This window comes from Mixophyes fleayi, chromosome 1 (genome assembly GCF_038048845.1).
Source record: "Mixophyes fleayi isolate aMixFle1 chromosome 1, aMixFle1.hap1, whole genome shotgun sequence".
NCBI lineage: Eukaryota > Metazoa > Chordata > Amphibia > Anura > Limnodynastidae > Mixophyes > Mixophyes fleayi.
This window is the reverse complement of record NC_134402.1, coordinates 319,293,378-319,312,565: the sequence shown is the minus strand read 5'-3', so window position 1 is coordinate 319,312,565 and position 19,188 is coordinate 319,293,378. Positions and strand designations below refer to the sequence as shown.

The 19,188-nt window shown below is 43.2% G+C and overlaps 1 protein-coding gene across 1 annotated transcript in view; it reads left to right on the top strand.

The window, feature by feature from the left end:
- Positions 1-19,188, top strand: part of POLE (DNA polymerase epsilon, catalytic subunit) — a 69,115-nt gene that overhangs the window by 36,134 nt on the left and 13,793 nt on the right. Inside the window, exons 19-30 of the mRNA XM_075213028.1 lie at positions 2,173-2,319; positions 2,462-2,607; positions 8,163-8,311; positions 8,830-8,922; positions 12,392-12,536; positions 12,694-12,851; positions 13,032-13,227; positions 13,712-13,926; positions 14,246-14,348; positions 14,435-14,515; positions 15,903-16,025; positions 18,934-19,143. Of these exons, the coding sequence (XP_075069129.1) occupies positions 2,173-2,319; positions 2,462-2,607; positions 8,163-8,311; positions 8,830-8,922; positions 12,392-12,536; positions 12,694-12,851; positions 13,032-13,227; positions 13,712-13,926; positions 14,246-14,348; positions 14,435-14,515; positions 15,903-16,025; positions 18,934-19,143 (1,766 nt within the window). The remainder of the gene's footprint in view (positions 1-2,172; positions 2,320-2,461; positions 2,608-8,162; positions 8,312-8,829; positions 8,923-12,391; positions 12,537-12,693; positions 12,852-13,031; positions 13,228-13,711; positions 13,927-14,245; positions 14,349-14,434; positions 14,516-15,902; positions 16,026-18,933; positions 19,144-19,188) is intronic.

The following is a 19,188-nucleotide window of genomic DNA, read 5'->3' as shown; positions in this document are numbered from 1 at the left end:
CCGAGGACTTGGCTGGCTACCCAGGGAACACAAGATCTGGGGGTAAATTTATCAAGCTGCGGGTTTGAAAAAGTGGAGATCACCGCTAGAATCTGGTTGCTATATGCAACAGCTACACTTTTTAAAACCTGCAGCTTCATTTATTTGCCCCTTGTTGCAAAATTCAGATGTCGTGTTGGATGTCTGCTGCATAATAGAGTTTGAGTCACCGGAAAAAAAAAAAGAGAAAACATGAAAACATTCTTCCTTTTCTCTTATTTCCTTCCTTTTAAAAAAAAAAAAAAAGAAAAAAAATAATTTGAGGGAGAATACTACCCAGATACTCTGGAAAGGGAGACGGCATCAAGAGTCAGGCCACCTATGAACATAGGGAATTCTTAGGGGGAAGGAGTTGGTGCAGGAGGTAAGGGGTTATAAGTAAAGCCAAGGAGCCCAAATCTGGTGACATTTATCATCCTTATCGTGTAGATGGTATGTAATCTGTTTCATCTGGGCAATAAACCAAATATAGGATCGTAAGGTCGCCATAGTGGGGGGTTTAACTTGTTTCCAAGACTTAGCCACTAGGCATCGCGCAGCTGCAAGGACATGGGATGCCAATTTCGCAGACTGTCTATCATTATCAATCAGAGGATAACAGAAGGAAAGACCATCGGTCTTTCCGAACGGGGCACGGAAGGAGGGAGGAGAGGAGGGTCCTAACTCGATCCCAAAAGAAGAATATTTTAGGGCAGGTCCACCAGATATGCAAGAAAGAACCCATTTGGCCACAACCCCGACAACATAGTGGAGAACTAGAGGGGGAAAATTTTAGTGAGTTTGTCGGGAATGTAGTACCATCTATAGTATATTTTATATGCGTTCTCCTTCACCAAAGTGGAAATAGAGCTGGTGGCGATTTGATCCCTTATGATTTCCCAATAATCCTCATCTGTGGGGGGCCCAGATCCCTCTCCCACTTCCTCTCATGCCTACCGCCCAGAAATAAAATTACATTGAGAATTAAGCTGTAGATAAAGGAAATCGTGCCCCTACCCAAAGATGGAGACTTGGATATTTAAAGCATAGATCATCCCAGGAGATAAAGGCACCTTGAAATATTAGGTCTCCTACAAATTGAACTCCCGCTGAGACCCAGGGACTTTAGAAGGCAGATGAGAGCCCAGGATGAAAGGCCGGGTTACCCCAAAGAGGTAGAACAGGAAGAGAGGACACCGGAATATTGAGATTCCGGTGTCGCAGCTGAGAAGAATAAGGTGGGACATCGGGAGGTAAGGGGAGATCTAACTTGTTTTGAGACCCCATATACAGGAAAGAATTGGAAATTTAAGATAGGCGGATTCGATGTCACGCCTGAGCAGTTTTAAGGAATTTAGATCCTCCTCTGTCACAAGAATCCTTCACCCAGCTTATGTTTGTTATGCGAGGTTTAAAAAGTACAAGATGTTAGACTAGTATTGATTTTGAGGATAGATACTCAATCGGAGTAGGATTCTTCAGGATATTTTGGGACATTAAAGAAACACCTAGAATGTTCAGTAAAGACAATGTGGACATTTTTCTCAAACTCAAATGCAATTCTATGGGTATAAAGAATGAGAGAGCAATTAAAGGGTTGCTGGTTTAATAATTGTATTCAACAGTTCTGGAACCTCTCCTTTTAATTCTGTGTCTTTGGCTGTGCCATCTAAATTTATGGCAGGCGCTATTGCATTAAATGAAAGAAGCTTAATAGATATCTGGAATTTCGATTTCATGATCAAGAATCAACAGCACAGAGGCTCATATACATTTTTGAAGATTGCAGCAAGATGGGTAGAATTTTCCAGGTATATCACGTTTTAAAAGAACGTATTCATAAGGAATCTGTAGGTGGAAAAGCAGACGTCAAACTCGGAGATTTGGACAGTGATGAAAAGGCAAAGGAGTGAAGCTTTGTTCCAAATGTAGACTCGCCTGTAACTAGTATGTCAGCCAGAACTACTATCTCTCCAAGATGGGAGTCCCATGGGTAGAGAGTTTTAAAAAGCCTCCTATTTCATCTGGGAACACATTGAAGTCAGGTTTTGCTATTGCCTCAGTAGCTAGGGCACTTGGCTTTTGGGGAGAGGCATTTTTATACAGATGTATAAAGTGTTAAAAATTTTCTGGTGAAACTCATTGTGCTTACAGTGCCGGCCAGCCGCAGTGAGTATCATCGGATACAGCAACAGCTAGAATCTGAGAAATTTCCTCCTCTCTTTCCTGGACAACCCTCAAGAGCATTTCATAAGTTGATGCGAGAGGAGCAAGCCAAGTATGAGAAGAAAAGGCTGGCAGGTGGGTGAGGCAAAAGACAGCCTGTTGGCATTGTGTTTAGGAAGGCAAATTGGTATGTCCAATATTTGTGTTTATACTAAATCAAAAAATAGTTTATTGGTTTACAATAAACAATGTTCCTGAAACTATCTCTCTACCCCAGATTACTGCAGGAAAGCTTACAAGAAGATACGTGTCACTAGGCTGGAGGATCGTGTCACCACCATATGCCAGCGTGAGAACTCTTTCTATGTAGATACTGTACGAGCATTCAGAGATCGTAGATATGAGTTCAAAGGGCTACACAAGGTATGAATGTCTTGCATGTGACTAAAATAATATATTTTTTTCACAATTTGCTTGAAAACAACCATATAAGATATTGTTATATTTAGTTTTGCAAAAGAAAAAAAACATTTCTCTTTCATCCAGTCTGGGGGACACTGCTTACCATGGGGTTGTGGAGGGGAGCTCGGGAGTTGGCACCTAGCTAGTTTACTTTAGCACTGCTGACAGACCCCTCCCCTCTACAATCCCCCCTGCCTCTTCCTCTTCCTGTCAGTTTTTTCTAGGTGCCCAAAGGAGCTGGGCTGCTATTTTAGTGCTAGTGCTAATTTATTAATTTATATTTAATATTTTATTTTATTTTTTTTCTTAAACTTAAATTTTTTTTTAAGTACAGAGACTTTTATTTTGAAGGCAGACCTGGAAGTGTGTTCTACCATAAAGAGCACACTCCCAGACCCGCAGCGCAGACACGGCTCTGTCAGATGAGAGCCAAGGGCTCTCACTGGCACAGCCTTGGGTGTCTGGAACAGAGTGACAAGCGGTCTCACCGGACCGCTGTCACTCTCAAAGCCTCCCCGATAACCGGCGCTGCCACTGCAGGCATAGAGCGCCGGTTATCAGATAAAAAGAAATGCCGGTGGCCATCTTGGATCGGACTTCCGGAGTTAAGACAGGCGGCAAAAGATGGGGGCTATACCAAGATCCCCCCTCAGTAATAGGAGGGGGGCATCGGGGTCAGAACCGCTGCAGGAGACCTCAATCTTTTTGAAGTCTCCATTACTCTGCTATTTATTGTTTATTTTTCTAAAAAAAAAATGGAGACAGAATATGGAAGAGGGGGAGTTAAAATTATATAGAACTCCCCTGCTCTTCAATTTACGGGCAGTATTCCGGTCTTCTGGAGCATAAAAAGAAGCCCGGGAGCAAGCATCAGGACATGGCTGGTGGACTTCTCTCCTGTTGGCCTTTTGGCTAAGTATTCTTTTTCATTATTAAGCATTTATAAAAACTGTATTGCTGTACTGACAAAGTGGGGCTAGTATGGGTAAAATTATAGTACTCTTGCCAAAACGCAAATAACATTTTTTATTTAAAGGCACAAGTGCAACTTTTACTGTAGATTAGTTGATTACTTGTTTTTTTCTATCTGTCTCCTTCAAGTCAATGGTGTTCCCCCCCCCCCCCCCCCCCCAAACCAATAACTTGCCTAGGGCACCATGAGGTCTAAATCCGGCTCTGCCCGTATAGCCCCCCATGCTACCTTGCCGGTCCTGGACACTGAAACACTGCAGAACAGACTAACCGCAGAATTGAAGCTCAGAAAAAATCTATGTTGTAACAGCGGGTTCTTCCTTTAGACCCACATTTGCTTCGGCTAGGGTCCCTAGAGCCATGGAAGCATGGGCAGAGCAGCTGGCTGAGGCCTTGCAGAACTCATAATTGCTTCCCCGGCCTTTACATTTTGAAAGAGGCAGCTCAGAGTACAGCGTCTGTGTCTTCCTCTATTCAGGCTTCGAAAATTTCAGCAAAACAAATTTTATGGCTGAGATCCTGGAAGTCTGATTCGGAATCGAAGAAATCCCTAGAAACCATTCCTTTTTCTGCATCGGGTTGGTTCGGGTCAGAATTACAGGGTTTGATTTCTCAGTAAACGGGTGCCAGGAGAACACCTTTTTGCCAGTGAATGTGAGTAGAGCCCGCCTCCCGCGTTTCAGCTCCTTTAAGGCAGTCCTTTCTGGGGACCTCATTTCCTAGGGACCAGTCATCCTGCATCAGACCACTCAAATTCTAGAAGCTTCTCAGTCAGAGGTAGATCCTCTTTCTCAGCTTCACGTCAGGCCTCCAAGGTTCAGGAGAAGCCTGGACCCTGACTGCCATTCTGCCCACCAGGAGGTGGCGAGAGGAGGGGCGGGGGGCGCCTGTCTCTTTTCTAGAACAGTGCACAGCGTCTTCTCAGGATCTCTGGGATCGGGGCAGTATAACTAGAAGATACAGGATAGATCTCTTGTGTCCTGTTCCGCATGGTCTCTTTGTATCCCTGCTAGCTCGAGTTCCACAAAGTAGGCGGGTAATTCAAAATTGGATCGCCTCTCTTTTTTCAGCATGAGTTATTTGCAGGGTCCCAGTAATCCAGAAAGGCAAAAGCTTTATTCAAACCCTTTTTCTTGTCAAGAAGCCGTACGGTTCCTTTCGACCCATCTTAAATCTAAAGAACCTAAATATCCACTTAAAAGTGGGTAAAATTCGGATGGAGTCCCCGAGGTCAGTAATAAACGGATTGGAAAGGAATCAGTTTATGGCCTCCATAGACATAAAGAACGCATACCTCCACGCTCCTGTCTGGAACGGTCATAGGTCTCTCCTGAGATTCAGAGTGGGGGCCTTTCAGAATGTCGGTAATGGCAGCTTGTCTTCATTCAAGGGAAGCTCAGGGCGTGCCTTACTTAGACGATCTTCTCATAAGATCCGCCTCAGAGATTTGCGTGCAACAGCACATGTCCTTCACATAGCTTTCCTCAAGAGATAGGGGTGTTTAATACACTCAAGTAAATCCCAGGTGATTCCGCGCCAACGCAGGATCTTCCTGGGACTCGGCATGGACAACAAACAGCAGAAAGTGTTTCTGCCAGAAGAGAAGATCAAGTCGGTTCAGAGGATAACATTGCAGGTCTTGTCCTCTCCCAGTCCTTCAATACACTTGTGCATGCGTCTTCAAAGGAAGATGTTGGTCTCCTTCGAAACGGTCCCCTTCGGTTGTGCTTATTCCCGGTGCTCGTAGTGGGACCTCTTCACAGGAGGGTCGGGATCCCACCTACATTTGGAGCACCAGAATTTTCTCTGTCTCTGGATGCGAGAAATTCACAGACACCAGCCTGAAGGGTTGGAGCGGTATCCCTTCATCTCCGGCTCCAGGGTCAGTCTAGGAGTCCTCTCTATCCATCAACTTATTAAAGTTGAAGGTAATCCTTTTGGCCCTTCGGGAGGCCCGAACCTTTCTCCATGGTCCTCTTCTCAGAGTTCAGTCCGTCGTGCCATGGCTGTGACATAGGTCAACAGACAAGGAGGAACGAGAAGAGCAACGACAATGCGGGTATCGGCTCAGATATTCGCTTGGGCGGAACAGTGTGTTCCAGCAATCTCGGCTGTGTGCATTTCCGAAATAGAGAACTAGGAGGCAGATTATTTCAGTTGCAATGCGATGATGCCAGGGGAGTAGTCCCTCCATCCGGAAGCTTTTCAGTCTCTGGTTCAGAGGTGGGGTCTACCGGATATAGATATAATGGCCTCCATACACATAAGGAAATTTCCCAGGTTTTGCGCAATTCCCATATTTCCTTGAATACTCAGACGAGTGAGGCAAGGCGGTCTGTCGGTAATTCTGATAGCACCTGCATGGCCGTGGCTAGTGTGGTACGCGTACATAATCTTTATGGCAGTAGGGCAAGAACTTCGTTTTCCGCACTGACAAGATCTACTCCTTCGGGGCCTTTTCATCACCAGGATTTACCTCGGCTAAATTTAACCGCATGGCTGTTTGTAGCCAGGCTCTGAAGGGCTAGGGGTTTTTTTCCCCCAGTGTAGTGAACACTCTGCTATGAGCTTGTAAGCCTGTTCGGCTCGCATATATCGTTGCATTTGGCGAGCCTATGTCACAGGGTGTGACAATAGGTCTTGTCATACGTCCTCTTTTCGTCTTATCCGAATTCTGGCCTTTTCTTCAGGATTGTCTTGAGGCAGGTCTCTGCTTAGGCTCCTTAAATTTATAGGTTTCTGCCTTTTCAGTTTCTTCCACCTAAAGTTAGTAGATATGCCAGACATCAGGGCGTTTCTTCAGGAGGTCTTGCATATCTAGCCTCCTTTCTCTTCTCCTACAGCACCATTGGATCTTTTCCTGGTGCTTTATATGCTTACAGGGTTTTCTTTAAATCCTTACTTTCGGCAGATTAGGTCTCTAACCTGCAAGGTTATGTTTCTCTTAGCCATTGCTTCCGCTTGTAAAAGTTCAGAGTTGGGATCTCTGTCCTGTCAACAACATAATTGATGCTACATGAGGACAGAGCGGTATTCAGAACTCTCCCTTCCTGTTCCGAAGGGTGTTTCAGCTTTTCTTAAGCCAGAAAACTGTGGTTCCGGTATTTCGGACAGCTTCCGTATACACCTGTCTGATCAGGTGTATACGGATATATTATTTGTGGTTAGGGCTCTCCGCTTATATGTTAGAAACACGTTACACCTAACTTGGGAAGCTCTCTGTTTGTTTGTCCTTATTGATTCTCATAGAGGCTGGCCAGCCTCTAAGCAGTGAATTGCGAGACGGATTAGGGCAACAATTACTCAGGTTACTTCAAGGCTAACCATCCTGTGTCAGAGAGATTTAAGGCCCATTCCACCCGAGCGGTGGGGGCGTCTTAGGCAGTGAGAAGTGGGGCTTCTGCAGACCAGCTTTGCAGGGCAGCCACCTGGTCCTCTGTCCACACCTTTACAAAATTTCATCAGTTTAATGTATTTGCATCTGCAGATGCAAATTTCGCTCGTAGTGCTCTCTAAATCCGTTTCTCTGATTCCGTCTGGGGGGCACTGCGATCCCTCCCTTCTGTTTTTGTTCTGTGTGCTTTTGGTTGATTGGCCTTTTCTCCTTGGGCTTTTTAATTAACTGACAGGAAGAGGCAGGGGGATTGTAGAGGGGAGGGGTCTGTAAGCAGTGCTAAAGTTAACTAGCTAGGTGCCAACTCCCGAGCTCTCCTCCACAACCCCATGGTAAGCAGTGTCCCCCAGACGGAATCAGAGAAACGGATTTAACGTAAGTACATAAATCCTCTTTTACTCCTGCTTTTCATCTAATGCCCGATCTTCACCATGTCACCAAATTGCTTGAAAGTTTTGATTTACAACTACATATCTGATTATTTTCTCTTCTACTTTGTACTTTTAAATAAAGAATGAAAAATTTGCTAGAGATCACTCCTAACAATTCTTGAAGATGTTTCTCCATACTCCTAGACCTATCTTGATGATCGTTGTCCATACCATACGGTTACAAGCCCTCCATTGACATTTCTTGGTTGTCATCCTACGTATTGCCTTTTTAGGGCTTGATTATTTAAATGTGACCTTTTTTTCTTTGGTTTTTTTTTTTTCTCCTTTTTATTCTAACGTCTTCTTTCTCTCTAAATTCTACCTGTCGGTGTCACGTATGTGTTAACGTGGAGGCACATAAAGACTGAAGATTTTTCCTCCTCTCCATAAGTAGTTTATGCCGACATTCAGGAGCTCTTTTTTGTCCTGTAGGGTAGTACTTCAGCATAGTTATGTGTGTTTAATAATTGTTTTGGTGACACCATGCAACCAATGTGATAACATGTACGAGGAAGCCATGTGCAAAAGAATGCCTTCTTGTAAAAGATTTAATATTAGTAACTGTAAAATCCATTACATTAATCCCGTACTAAGAGAAGAAATAATGCCCGTTTCTAATCTGTGGAATACATCCCTACTCCATCTGTTATAAGTACGCGACTAAGTAATGAATTCCCAGTTATCTGTCTTTTTCACTAGTCTGCTCATCCCCTATATAGGTGTGGAAGAAAAAGTTGTCTGCCGCATGTGAAAACGGAGATGCTGCTGAGATTAAGAGATGTAAGAACATGGAGATTTTGTATGAATCTCTGCAGCTGGCTCACAAGTGCATCCTAAACTCCTTCTATGGATATGTAATGCGCAAGGGGTATGTCCAAATGCAGCACATAAACCATATTCTAAAGGCATTTAGAAAAACTGGTAAAAAAATGCTTAAAATGTCGCCGTGCACATAATGGTCAGTGTTAGACTTTGGGAGTTGCAACAATTTTGCGTGTATTAATAAATGCCCCTTTGTATAGTTCTACTTAACACCTTCTTGCCTATCTATTGGAAATTATAGTATGGCTTTTGTATAATAAGATACAATAAACAGTCATGTAACTTTTGAGGAATCTTTCTGGGTGTTATTTTTTAATCTGCTATGTAATCAAGGTTTTTAGTGTAAACATTAGGCAAGTGACCATTGATTGACATGTCATTCACATTTCAGGAATCTGATATTGTTCTCATGTGTGGGCTACTTCAAAATATATGCACAATGCAGCTGATATGGGAAATGATTTGCATTCCTAACACTTGGGTAAAATAGCGAAAATAATGCTATATCTTGTTCAGTTATGGAAATGTAATAAAAAAATTTTTTAATCTGTTTTCCATTCCCAGAGCTCGATGGTATTCAATGGAGATGGCTGGTATTGTATGCTATACAGGAGCCAACATCATCACACAGGCCCGAGAGCTGGTTGAACAGATAGGGTGAGTAATGAGATAGAGGGGGGGACACTCTTCAGGCTCTCTAATTCCATAACATTGGGGATCTACTTGTCCCTTTTTATAATTACCTACACTAGGGGATGAGACAAACCACCATCATCTTGGCCGCAAAATTGTCTCCTTCAAACTGCCCTAAACAGAAGAAAGACCCTATGCCTTCTAGTTTCCATCTCAAGCTAAGCTGCGCTATCAATATCTGGCTGATGCCCTACACTATCTATTCACCTACAGGAACTCCTCCAGAGCAACTGATAACTCTTTATTCCTGCCACTTACACTAGGTCGGCACGGACCCTGTGAGCTACAGCCTACCCCACTGCTTTCGTTCGGAGAACAACTGGAGTTGCCATACTTGTAGTGGCTACCTTAGACCTTCTAAGGCTGCATAGGCTAGTCCACAACTTCAAACTCCTTTTCCTGATAAGCAGAGCTCTGACTTCAGCTGACCTGATACATGCTATTGCCATCACCCTCTGCACCATCCTATCAATATCAGGGTATTACTTTGTTGGCCCGCACAGTATCAGTCATGTCGCTGCTTTTCTCCGCTGACCTGAATCCATCGCCTCATGCAAGTTTCCAGATTCCCGACCAAAGCAGAGTAGATCTCACTCTTGACAGAGGAAGTGTGGTGGCCTGGTCATCTAGCGTGTCCCTTGGCAGGTACTTTAAATTCTCGTGTTGGTTCACTTGTGGCCTGCATACCGGGCTTTCTTATATGTTATCAACACCCCCACTCTCCACATCACTAGGTAGGCAGCTTGGCTCACGCTACAAAACCTGACCCAAAGTTCTACCAACCCTCTAGCCCATTCTGGCCTTAACCATTACAAATCATGGCACACCGGCTGACAGTCCTCTAACCTGAGATATCTTATGTTGCTTCAAGTGGCGAAGCCTGCAACTAGACCATACAGTGGGATTCGGCATCCCCTACCTGAACGCTAAGCGAGATCCTCTCCCCAATTGCTGGGCCATCTGGAGGAGAACCAGCTGTGTGGATTTTTCCAGCATTCTATCTGCTACCACCTTTGTCATTCCCCACCTGGTCTGATGTCCTGCCGTCCCTACTTTCTTCATTAAGGCAAGCCAGTCAAAATTACACAATAGCAGCTTTCCCTTTTGGCAGACGGTCTGCTGTCTGGCAAACCCCAAGCTGATTTGTTCACTCTGGTGGATCATTGAGGAACATATCATTCTCCCTGTTTATGCTCCCAGATATAGGGGCATTCATTTTCGCTCTTTTCGTCCCTCAGGAAATTCCAGACGTTCGACCTCTGTAGTGCAAATCTCTGCTCCTTGCGGAAGTCATTGGAGAGGTTAACGGGCTTTGGCAGGTAAGCATCCAGCCCCCAAGCCAAGAGACAATTTAGTCCACCTTGTGGGCCGGGCTAAGCAGTCTGCTTTTCTTTTGGGACTGGTGGTTAATTTTCATCACTGACGCCTGGGTCAGAGGAATTATTTCTCTGGGTTACATCATTAGTCTCCTGAGGTTCCTTTATTTCAACAGGCCTTTCTAGAACAATGCAAAACATTTTGCTCTATGGGAAGTATTCAATCATTGATCTCCTTCAAGAGTAGTGGTTCCATCCTTGCAAGACTGAAAGGAATTGGGGTTTTTTCTGGATTTAAAACCTGGACGATCTGCTTATCAAGGATGAACATTCCTCGTCCTTGCAGCAAGCTCATATTTGTGAGACAATCCAGACAGTTGAATCTCAACAGGACAGTCTCCTCTGGACTGCTGTTCGATAACCACCAGCAGGGGATGTTCTCGGCAGAGGACATATTCCTTTCCTTACAAGACTTGAGAAGAACCTGTTCAGTCAGACTAGTGTTTGTTCTCGCTTCTTTGGAAGTCTAGGTACAGATGGTCTCCATCTTCCGGCACTCGAAAAAGGTTCCATATCAAACCTTTTTTTCACAATGTAATGAATTTCACCATTTTCTGATCAGCCAGTTTATCAGACTATCTCCAGGGGTACGCAATTTGCACCTATGGTCACTATGTACCGGCTACCTCAATAGGGGCAACCCTTCATCTGAGTAAAGACACTGTTGTCTATGGATGCCAGACTGCGGGGGCTGTCGACTTTCAGTGCTGCTTCCAGTGTCTTTGGACTCCAGAGGACTCAGAGCTGTTTTTCAGCGCTCTAGTCCGAGCAAGCCCATTCTTGTGAGAAAGGGTCTCGCAGTCTGACTATGGCATGGAGATGGCATACCACAATTATCAGGGAGGCACCAAGAGTGCCCGGGCGATTATAGAAACCTGCAGTATATTGCAAGGAGTGGAACTTTTCCGACCATTAGTGGTGGCACTGGACTGGTCGAGAAGGTCGTGGTACATGGACATTTTCAGCGTCTGCCTCTAAGATTAGACTTGCCTGGTCAGGTTTCTTTCTGCACCAGAGGTACTTTGGCTGGTGTTATCTGTGTGACTCTGGAAATTATGATCCTTAAGGCCTAGGCCTAGGGTTTCCAGGTCAGTGTGGTTCAGACTATTCTCAAAGATAGGATGCCAGTTTCAGCTAGGCATTATCTCGTGTCTGTAATACCTGAATCTTCTTGTGCTAATGTAAGAGAGGTTACCGACCTCTTCTTTTCAGGTTGTCCGTTTACTTTTCATGTTGCAGGAGTGCCTGGGTGGGGGTTTGAGACTTTTCCTTCAAAGGTCCAGGTGTCTGCTTTATTGGCTTGACTTTTGTGAAAACTGGAATTTTTACTGGAAATACAAATTTTGTTTCTTACATCTCCCTCGCTGCCCACCCCCCAGTAGCTACTTGGGACCTTATCTTAGTGCTGACAGCATTCCATCGCTTTTCATTTCGAGATCTTAAATTCTGCCGAGTCAATGCTCCTTACCCGGATTCCTTCCTTCATATCTGCTATTTCTGCCGTTAGGAGAGCTTCAGAGCTGGGGATCTATCTTAAGCCTCCTTTCCTCATTTTTCATATTTTCATAAAGACAGGGCTGTCCATCAGACTAAGCTTTCCTTTCAGCCTACTTAGTCTACATTCAGGTTTTTGTCAGCCTGGTGCCAATATATTGTGTCTTCCCTGCTTTCTCCTGCAGACTATTGGTCCTGGCTTACAGACTAGAAATGTTCTGACTTATGTGAACTGACATACTTTTTAGTTTATTTTGTAACCATTCTTGACATGTGAATCAAGAAGAGACAGAAGCTCACACAGAGATCATTGACCTTTATGATCAGACACTGAAACAGTGTACACAGCAGTTTTAATGGGGCTGATGATGGAGTTGGGTCAGGTGAAAGTAGAGCATGTTCTGCTTCTGACCATCCCTGTTAAGTCGTCCGTTTTTGGTAGATAATCATGTTTTATGCATTGACAACTTACCATAGAGACCAATTATCTGTTTTAGTGTTTCTTCTTTTCACCTGTAAAAGTACCCCTTGTGTGTGGTATAACAAACTTTCTCTTCTCTCAGGAGGCCACTGGAACTAGACACAGATGGTATATGGTGTGTTCTTCCAAATAGCTTCCCTGAGAACTTTGTCATCAAATCCACCAATGCCAAAAAGCCAAAAGTGACCATATCCTACCCTGGAGCTATGCTCAATATTTTGGTAAAGGTAAGTGTTAATGGAAGGTGTTAATATAAAGGACATTTTAGTGGAGTGTTGGGCTAACATGCTTAAGGTAACATGTTGTGTTTTTTTTGTTTGTTTTGTTTTTTTGCTTTTGTTTTGGTTTTTAATACTCCCCTTTCCAATCACTTGGCTTTTTCAGGAAGGTTTTACAAATCATCAGTACCAGGAACTAAGTGACCCGTCAACACTAACTTATATTACTCGCGCTGAAAACAGCATCTTCTTTGAGGTGGATGGGCCATATTTAGCCATGATTCTTCCAGCATCTAAAGAAGAGGGGAAGAAGTTGAAGAAAAGGTTAGTGAATTTGATTCCCATTTTGAAACTGAATGTTGAGCTCTCTACGCCCCAAGCCTTTCACTAATCTCCGATGACTGCATGTTAACCTATATACTACAAATACATACCATGCTTCTTGATTCATTATTTTGTCTGTGTACTTCCCATTATATAGTTTAAATGTATTTTTTTTCTCAGGTATGCTGTGTTTAATGAAGATGGCTCACTTGCTGAGCTCAAGGGATTTGAGGTGAAACGGCGAGGAGAGCTGCAGCTGATCAAAATCTTCCAGTCCTCTGTTTTTGAGGCTTTTCTGAAGGGCAGCACACTGGAAGAGGTCTATGCTTCTGTGGCTAAAGTGGCAGATTACTGGTTGGATGTACTTTATAGCAAGGTAAAGGGAGACACCAGACTTGTGTTAATAATGTTATTTTATTTCTTTTTGATTTTTTTGCTTTGTAAATGTCATTATTGTATGGGTTTACTGCCTTTTAAGCTCATTTGAGGGATCACCAGAGACTGTGTCTTGGTGTTTGCACATGTCCTGTGTATAGATTTGTGAGTTGGACCAGTAGAGCTAGGAGTTCATGGGTCATACTAGGTGTTACTGGTCTAGCAGAACTGGACAGCAGTAGGCAAAGTCCCCCAGTAAATCTATCTACAATAAATGCAGTAGAACTGTAAAAAAAAATTGTATTAACTTACTGTTAGATTTTTAGATAAAAACAATTGGGGACACAGTCTGTTATATGATTAAACTCCACCAACAGGAGGTAGGGCACTTTAAGAATATAACACCCCCGTCCCCCCGATTATGCTGACTTAACCCCCTCCAATTTTACATGACAAAGCATCAAACAAGTTTTTATTTTTTGCAGGCTGCCAACATGCCAGACACTGAGCTGTTTGAGTTGATCTCGGAGAATCGCTCCATGTCTAGGCGTCTGGAGGATTATGGAGAGCAAAAGTCCACCTCCATCAGTACTGCCAAACGCCTTGCTGAATTCCTTGGTGACCAGATGGTTAAGGATGCTGGGCTTAGTTGCCGTTATGTTATATCTCGAAAACCAGAGGGTTCCCCAGTCACAGAAAGGTGAAAGTGAATTAAGATTTTGTCAGTTATTTTGTGTGTGCTGGAGTCACATTACAAAAAGTAATGTTGTGCGTTTGGGAAAACAAACGTTTATTTAACATCTTGCAATATTTACAACTTTTTAAGTGTTCCTAAAGGCATGGTTCAAAGCCATATTAACTATATTTATATTGCCTTTCTCCTCTTTCTTCTTTGTTTTTTGAAAATGCTATATTGAAATGCCTGTGACAACCCTGTTTAATATGTGACAAACTGGTCTGCAGTGGTCATGTAACTTCTAGTGGATTTTCATTCTGTTTTTATATACCTTGCATTCCAGAGCCATTCCCCTGGCAATCTTTCAGGCAGAGGTGGGAGTAAAGCGACATTACCTGCGCAAGTGGCTGAAAAATCCATCCCTGCAAGATTTGGACATCCGCTCGGTTGGTATCATCTCTGTGTTTTACTTTTAACTTCCTCTCTGGTTATCTCTAGATTTATGTTTTTTTGTTTTTTTTTTCTCTTTCAGATTCTAGACTGGGATTATTACATTGAGCGACTGGGCAGTGCTATTCAGAAAATCATTACAATTCCAGCAGCGTTACAGCAGGTATGACCGCTGCTCATGTCTGATACACTTCTTTCATCCAGTTGTGGGACACCAGAAACCTTGGGATATAGAGGATTAGTCAGGAGTGCCAGCACTTACAATTTCTACACTACTACTGAAACTCCTCCCCTTCTATATACCAGTGCCAACAGGAGTGGGTGTTTGTTTGTTTTTTTTCTCTACTCTTGCTGTTTATGGCAGCATTGTTCATTAATTTTCATTCTTTTTATTTTTTGAACCATTTAACAACAGCACCAGTTCACCACCATCCACAGTGTCTATGGCTTGGAGATTCCTGACACACAGTGTGGAGGTACCGTGTAGCCTAAGATGTGTGAGCTCCTCTCTACCCACTAGGAGAGATGATATCCAAGCGCAGTCTGCTCCTTTATCAGGGTGTGCACCCAGCATGGGGTGAGGTGGGGGGTACTTTCCACTAACCCCATACTAGGCACAGTCTTGATGCTGGGAGACTGTCCTTGGGTACAGTTGCCATGTTTTGTGCTGAACCCTTGGGGAGCTGCTTATCCCCTCACAGCCAGTACCTTCCTTGGCAGGCTCTCTAAGAGATGCCCAGCAGGACTGACAGCCAGTTTGCGATGTCCAGCTCTCCCCTTTTATACACCTTCTGTCAGAGAAGTAATTGTTTGGAGTGGTATTCTAACAGGAATGGCTTCTTTTCTGAATGCCGCAGGTGTGTGTGTACCAGGACGATCTGATCAAGGCCGCGTCCCTGACATTGCCTTGGGCCCCATGTGTAAGAACAGACCGTAGAATCTCATAAATGGATTCTTAATTACAAGAAATCCAACTTAACCCCTTTCCAGCGGATTTTTTTTCCTGGGCCTGCTCAACACCTAATAGTGGAGGGCGTTCTTGCACCAGATTATTTCTTTACAGAGACTGGTATAGTCTGTTATCGTGAAGTCTGTTCATTTGTGCATGAATGGCTTGTGAAAGGTGATTGTACCTTTGAGCTAGTGTAGTTTACAGGATTCCGCTTCTGGGAGTTTCATATCATACGCCTTTAGAAATGGAACAAGTCACACCATCATCTGATTGGCCAGTACAACTGTATCCAAAGGTTCATCAGTTGCTCCTCTGGTGGCTGAGGGTCGACAACCTCTAGAATGGGTCCCCCCCTTTACCATTTGGAAGCGGAATATGGCGACAACTGACTTCAGGGTTGGGGGCAGTCACTCTTCAGTGACGGTTTCATGGTCTTTAGACGGGAGTCAAATTTTTCGATGATAGATACACAAATTGCAATTATGGTAATCTTAACAGAATATTGTTCTAGTCAGTTAAATTACAGGTATGAATAGTAAATAGAGAATAGGAGAAATTTTGCAAGACACTTTATGGTTTTATTTTTTTTATGGTATAGGTGAAGAATCCTGTCCCCCGTGTACGACACCCAGATTGGCTGCATAAAAAGCTGCTTGAGAAGAATGATGTGTACAAGCAGAAAAGAATTAATGAATTGTTCACCAGTGAGGGCAAAAAACAGGTGAGTAGAGGCTATGGGGCTGATGCAGAGCTGGATGCAAAATACAGTAAGCTAATTCTTAATAATAAATAGTGAATAATACTTTTTATTTTATTTTTTTTTTGTTTAAAAAGTGCATGGAAAAGTAGCGTACTTTATGCTCATATGCAAAGCTGTACACATCTCGAGATGTTTTTGCACCTGCCCTCTAGCTGTTTCAAAACGCCTCCTAAAATGCGTATATGCACGCCTGTACTAAGCTCAGCCAATGTTAGAACATCCTTTCCCTCCTCGGTCTCACCACTCCAGGCAGGCATAATTGTCAGAATTGCTCATAAACACTCACTGGGCATGCCCAGAGCGGTTCTACGTGAGATACGCTGCTTAAATTGGCGTATATCCCACTCTGCATCAGCACTTATGTGTCTGAAGAATGAGAACTCCATATGTTTCTTTCCTATTTTTTTCTTCCTTTTGTATTTTAGTGTTTCCTAACTTGAGTTAGATTTTAAGAGTTACTTAGATTATTGAACTGCATTGCTTCAGTTTCCTAATTATATTACAGCTAAATTTCAGATGCCTTTTTGTACCAAGATGAATGAATCCTCACACATCTTCTCCAACACAGTGTATTTTTCTTAAATTTAGAACCTGTGTGTTCTATGGTTAAGTTGACAATTTACTGGAGAAAAAACAGGTTTTTTGTTTGTTTTTTTGTGTATGTGTGTTGTCCATTTTCTGAGAAATGCTTTGTGTTTGAGGCTTATTGCAAACTCCTTCCAAGTTATTTGGCCAGTAGGTGGCACTGTTTGATTACTGTTTCCTAACACCTCCGGTAAAATCAATATTGTACCTACAACTAATGTTAATAAATGCAAATAAGGAAGAAGGAGATGTTGTCTTCTGTACAAAATCACTTCTGTCTATATTTTTAGTGGAAATTCGTGTCAGTAACTCATGCTTGTAAATGGGGAAGTTTGACTAGTAACCAGACATGACCCCCGAATATAGTTAATATTTAGTAATTTACTATACTTGAATAGACAGCATTGCAAAATTTGAAAAGCAAGTGATAATTTTGACTCCCATGTGAGGCCAAATTGGTGCATTAATTGGGTTAGATATAACATGCAGTGCCCATGCTTTCATATTATATTATGAGGTTTCTGCTAATGTGGTTCTTGCGCTGCAGTAGCAGGTTGAGAATTACATTCTACTGTGAATGAGTCTATTAACTTTTTCTACTGGCTGGAATCCACTTTTCAACTTCTAATTTTTTATTTGTTTTTAACCTACCGACAAAATGCATAAATGTAAAGTTTTCCTCTGCATTTGCACATACCTTCCACATACAATTTTTCATATGGTTCTGGGCATATCAAAAAGATTACTTTAAAAAGCACACATGAACGGCATTGGCTCTAAAGGTTTGAAATTACACAACTGCTTGAAAGTTTAAAGATACATCACTTTAGAGCATATTAAAGATCACATACAGAACTGTTTGTCCAGGTTGTGCCAGGAAATGGACACCTTGACTGTAAGTTCAGGGATTATCTACTGTTTTTGTGAACGCTGCATATAAAGTAGAACATCATACTTTAACAATGATCAGATTGTACCTTACCTAAAATACCGTATTTCTCCATGTATAAGACGCACCTTTTTCCCAAAAATTTTGGGTCCAAAACCTGGGTGCGTCTTATACAGGGGTAGCGGAGGGGAAGGGGTGATCCAGTAGGAGGGGGACAGGCAGCGTGTCAGCGCGATCCAGCAGGCGGGGACAGGCAGCGGGGATGCAGAAGGCAGAGTGTCAGCGCGATCCAGCAGGCGGGGACAGGCAGCGTGTCAGCGGGGATGCAGAAGGCAGAGAGTGTCAGCGGGGATCCAGCAGGCAAGGACAGGCAGAGAGTGTCAGCGGGGATCCAGGAGGAGGGGGACAGAGGCACAGTGGCAGCGATTGCAGGGAGAGTGTGCTGCCCGGCTGCTCTGATCACTATCAGAGCAGCCGGCCATTACAATCTCCCTGCCTTTTTTGACAGCTACCGTAATATTTTTTTCCCAAATTTCGGGGCCAAAAGTAAGGTGCGTCTTATACATGGGAGTGCCTTATACATGGGGAAATACGGTATTAAGTATTGTAAAACCAGTGAACTATGTTATACCCGATAGCGTTTACTCCAATGCTATTCAACATTCCTTGCTTTCAATGCAAGTTGATGCTATGAAGTGATTACAAACGTGTTCAACACCTGTGGGTCATGGATTTGCCAAGTGACTAAGAGCAAAAGTCTTCACTGAGTGGTGCACATCGCTGGGCCCTGGGTCTAGTTTATATCAAGGTTATGATATTCTTCAACCACCATCTTAATTTCTCTAGATTACCCTATTACCATCTTCTACACTGCTAACGCAAGACAACAACCCTCTGACCAACATTGCAACACACACAACCCACTTAATACTTTTACCTTTGCGTTCTAGCTGGTCCATTGTGCAATATGATGTAGCACATGCCCTTGTGTTTCTAACTCCCATTGTCCTATAGATTGTAAGCTTGCGAGCAGGGTTCTCTTGCCTCTCTGTATGTATTACGCAGTATTGTTTTATCAATGTTTGTTCCCAATTGTAAAGCGCTATGGCTATATAAATAAATGATGATGATATCAAGCTGCTTAGTGCGATAGAATAGATTAAAGTGACTGTTTCCCTAAGCATATTTTTTTTTATTACATTGGAATTGTCCTCCATCAGAAGGTGCTTGGCTACAATTCGCCCTATAGCTGCTCAGATCAATTGCTCTTCTTTTTTGAGGGTGTTTTTGTTTTTAGTATTTTGTTGTGGTTTTTTTTTGTGGTGTTTTTTTTTAAGAATTTGCTGTGTGTCAAACATCACCTGCATGTTCACTGCATTTGTATTACCTTTTAAGGTCACGGCTCAGTTGCAGCAGGGAGACTCCTCACAGACCGCAGACATTGAGGATTTTGGAGTGGGAAAACGTCTGCAGCCTGCTGTTCCTATAAGTACCAAGAGGAAACGTGGAACAGCTGAGGAGAGCCAGGGTGACTCGCAGGATGTGGCACTTACACAGTCGTGGAGAGAAGTTCTGGGTCCACCACCTCCGCTAGGTACCACAAAAGTGAGAAAGTCTTTTATTACATTGCATGACTATAATCATCCTGCT